This window comes from Triticum aestivum, chromosome 2A (assembly GCF_018294505.1).
Source record: "Triticum aestivum cultivar Chinese Spring chromosome 2A, IWGSC CS RefSeq v2.1, whole genome shotgun sequence".
Taxonomy (NCBI): Eukaryota; Viridiplantae; Streptophyta; class Magnoliopsida; order Poales; family Poaceae; genus Triticum; species Triticum aestivum.
In genome coordinates this window covers 576099660-576103231 of record NC_057797.1, presented here as the reverse complement: position 1 = coordinate 576103231, position 3572 = coordinate 576099660, and the positions used below count along the sequence as shown (strand labels likewise).

At 44.7% G+C, this 3572-nt stretch overlaps 1 protein-coding gene across 1 annotated transcript; it reads right to left on the bottom strand.

The window, feature by feature from the left end:
• Positions 1–1566: 1566 nt before the first annotated feature.
• LOC123191759 (NAC transcription factor 56-like) lies at positions 1567–2160 on the bottom strand. The gene has a single exon (XM_044604377.1). It carries the CDS (start codon positions 2158–2160, stop codon positions 1567–1569), a length of 594 nt encoding a protein of 197 aa, XP_044460312.1.
• Between the last annotated feature and the right edge of the window lie 1412 nt (positions 2161–3572).

The window sequence follows — 3572 nt, the reverse complement described above, 5'->3', positions numbered from 1 at the left end:
ACTACTAGTGTCTCAGTTCAGTCCAATTTACAAAAAGGCAAACTATTTGTATGTGCACTGAATAAAATAAGGGAGTACCAATTTTCACATATTTACAAGTTTCGGCACTATTATTAGGTGATTACAACTTTTCTGTAGCCAACCCTAATTTTGTCTCTCTAAACTACTACTCTTGAAGGTTGAAGGATATACCTCCTGAACTATCCTGGCAGTTTTTTAAAATGTTGTAATTACATGGCTCAACCTTATTTCCCGAACTAGATGAACGAAACAAAGCTACGAACAACCCAAACATGGTAAGAAACGACCAAGACTCACGTCCACATAAAATCTAAATCATAATATGAAACAACCAAGACCTGCATCGGCCTATTGCCAAGCATCGGTTTTAAACTGATTGATGACTCTTCAAAAAGGCAAGTATGTGTTGTTGAAAACCCTCTTGTTCCTCTCTCACCATATGCTCCAGATGATTAGAGACACCTAGGAATGTAAAGCCTTTCTCTTTGTGCCATGAGTTCTCGACCTGGCCTCCTGCCACCATCATGGATTGGAAGGGAAGCCGAGGGAACAATCTCGCTCAGATTTGCCCATTGCAACACCGAGCTCCAAATGATTGAAATGAGCCGCCTCCTATGTAGAGGTACAGAAACAACAAGTATCATTATGTGCTAAATCCCTCTTGGCAAGACGGTCTGCCGTCCAAACACGACGACGAGCCAAAGAAAAAGTTTGCACTTCAACGGCGCCCAGAATTGCCTTATGGTGCAATCCATACTGCAATTGATTGCCGCAGTGAAATAAGCACTATATACTAACTTCGCCGAAAAAACTCCTTTTGAATCCCAACTCCAGGTCCACTTATCTTCAATGCCATGGATCGTCGGGGTTTAAGAAATAATTTCCAGAATTGGGTAACCATCTGCAGGAAAGTGTGAATGGTGATCTCACCATTGATCTTTGATCCAAGCTTCATTAGAATTTAGAAGTCGCTTCAGAAACAGTCCTGCGCGACCTGACGACCGGATGTACTATTTGTTGGTTTAAAATCTGTTAGGTAAGTCACAGATGCATGAACATTACAGCTTATAGTAATATGGTGCTTATGTCCAGCAAAGTCATCCAAAGCTTAATTAGCTCCCAATTATTCAGATGTGAAGACATCTTTAGCTTGTTTCCTGGAGTGGTATTCAAAATTATATCTCTCTCTCAAACCATTTTGAAACTGAAACTGGAGTAGTAACCATTACTCCTAAACATACTACTGCGATTCCAATAATTCGAAACAAAGCGAACCATGAAGATAGATCATAAAATCTAACATTATTCAGATGGGAAGACATCACACACCAAGACTCACGTTCACATAAAACATAAATCATAAAATGAAACGGTGGTAATACCTCCGAACTGTTCTGGCAGATGCTGCGAGGGAAGCTGATTACATTGTACTTCGAATGAAACGGACCAATAAAACTACCTCAACTAGATCGAGAATCCAGAACTGAAATGAAGCGAAATAGAGACACAACAACTCTGAAGAAATCAACATGCAGTTGCATAATTCTACGACCGCTTCCTCTTCAACACCATGGAGCGCTCGGAGCCCTCCTCCTCGCTGTCGCTGGAGCTGCTGTCGGCAGGCGGGGGGAGCACCGGCTTCCGGTAGACCTTGTGGACCACGAAGACGACGTCCCGCGCCTCGGGGTCCGGGTGCGCGCGGCGGAAGGCGGCCGCGTCCCTGTTGAGCCGGTACTCCTTCATCAGCCAGCGCGCCGGCGACCATACCGCCCCGCCCTTCCACATGTAGCGGTATGCGAACCTGCGTCGGAACGCCACTGCCTCCCGGCCGCCCTCGCTGCCGTAGTACGGCTTCTCCGTGCCGTACTGCACCCAGCACCCGCCTGCGCCCGGCGTCGGGCACGTCTCGCCGGCGGACTTTGCCGCGAAGAAGAAGCCCCATACCTCGCCATAATCCCTTATGTGGTTTTCCCGGAAGGGGAGCTCACGCGGGGGCAAGGATAAGACGTCCACGCCCTCCTCGATGAAGCCGGGGAAGATGTCGCCGCCCAGCCCCGCCCTCGGGACGAGGTAGTGGTCGATGAGCTCACGGCCGGTGGGTTGGAACACGTAACCAGCTGTCAGATTAGGGTTCGCCATCGCTGATCGATACCGAAGTTGTAGCCCAGGAGAGTTAGATTGTGTGGGCGACTCAAAATGTTCAGTGGAACACGTAACCGCCCAGTACCTTGTACGGGGCGGTGGCTTGGAGTGAGTTGTTGGCAAATCTGTATGACTTTCGGACAATTGATGAAGAGGTGCTTATCGAACATATTTGCCTTGATTTAATCTTTCCTCAAACAATGACCAAGCAACAAATATTGACTGTATTTGGAGCACACGACAGCGTCAGATGAGCTCAGCATGATCACATTCCACATTTTTATTCCACATGAGACCATACAAGCTAATTTTAAATGGACAAAAAATATTAGCGAAATGATTCACCAGCGATATGCATGCGTCTATGGGCGACAAAAGCAATGATGTCAGCACTCCACAAATGTTACTTTTGAAACTTCAAAATCATATCTCTCGCAAACCATTACTCGGATTATCTTCATGATTAGCTTTGTTTCAGCGAGATCGTCGAAATTAGACTATATGTTGTTAAGCATTAACTTTTCTTTTTTGAATGGTGTTACCAATTTTTTCTATGAAGTTGCATTTGTACCAAAGTATGAATACAACAACAAGTTCGTTAAACATGAGCTGACAATTTTATGGATGTTGAAACTCCCAGGAGCGATCCAGTCGATAGATCTGCTTGGCTGTTCCCGATTTTGACCAAGTCACGCCTAGGCTGGGCTGGCGGCTGGTGGGCCTTGGTCAACATTTGGGAGTGTGGGCCTAGGCTGTCGGCGAGGGGAATTTCGATCGGCTATCCCAGGTTTAGTACAAAATTTATTTTTAATTTAAAAATGTAAAAAAATAATTCAAAATTTGTTTAGAATTTCAAAATGTATTCTAATTTCCAAAATTGTTTGTGTTTTAAAAAATTGTTCAGTATTTTGAAAATGCACGCGTCTCAAAAGGTAATCAATTTTTTCATAGAAAAACGCGTTCAATTTTTTTTAAAAATTCAAACCTATGGATGTTTGTAGTTCTTAAAACTCGGCGCAACTCATTAATAACGCAATTTTGCTCTATCTGGTCATTGGCTAGGCTCGTGCGCGTGAGAGGTGGAGGTCCTGTCTTCGACCCCTAGGGAGCGCAATAATTTGTAGAATTTTGCACAACGCTCCCACTTTTGGGTCGACCCAACTGGCTATTTGTGTGTTCTTAGGGCTGTTATTCGTTGTGAAATGTTGCAGATAGGAGCTCACATGGGGGTGGGAGTTGTTGGGGAGGTCCTATTTCACGCGATGCATGCTGGTAGGAGGCACAACGCGCACCCCCCTCTTACCAAGAGTGCCCTTTTGGGCCAGCACATGTACAAGGCACCCTATTTTTTCATTTCATTTTTTATTTTCTGTTTTGTATTTTTTTTCTTCTTTATATAATTTAGGATT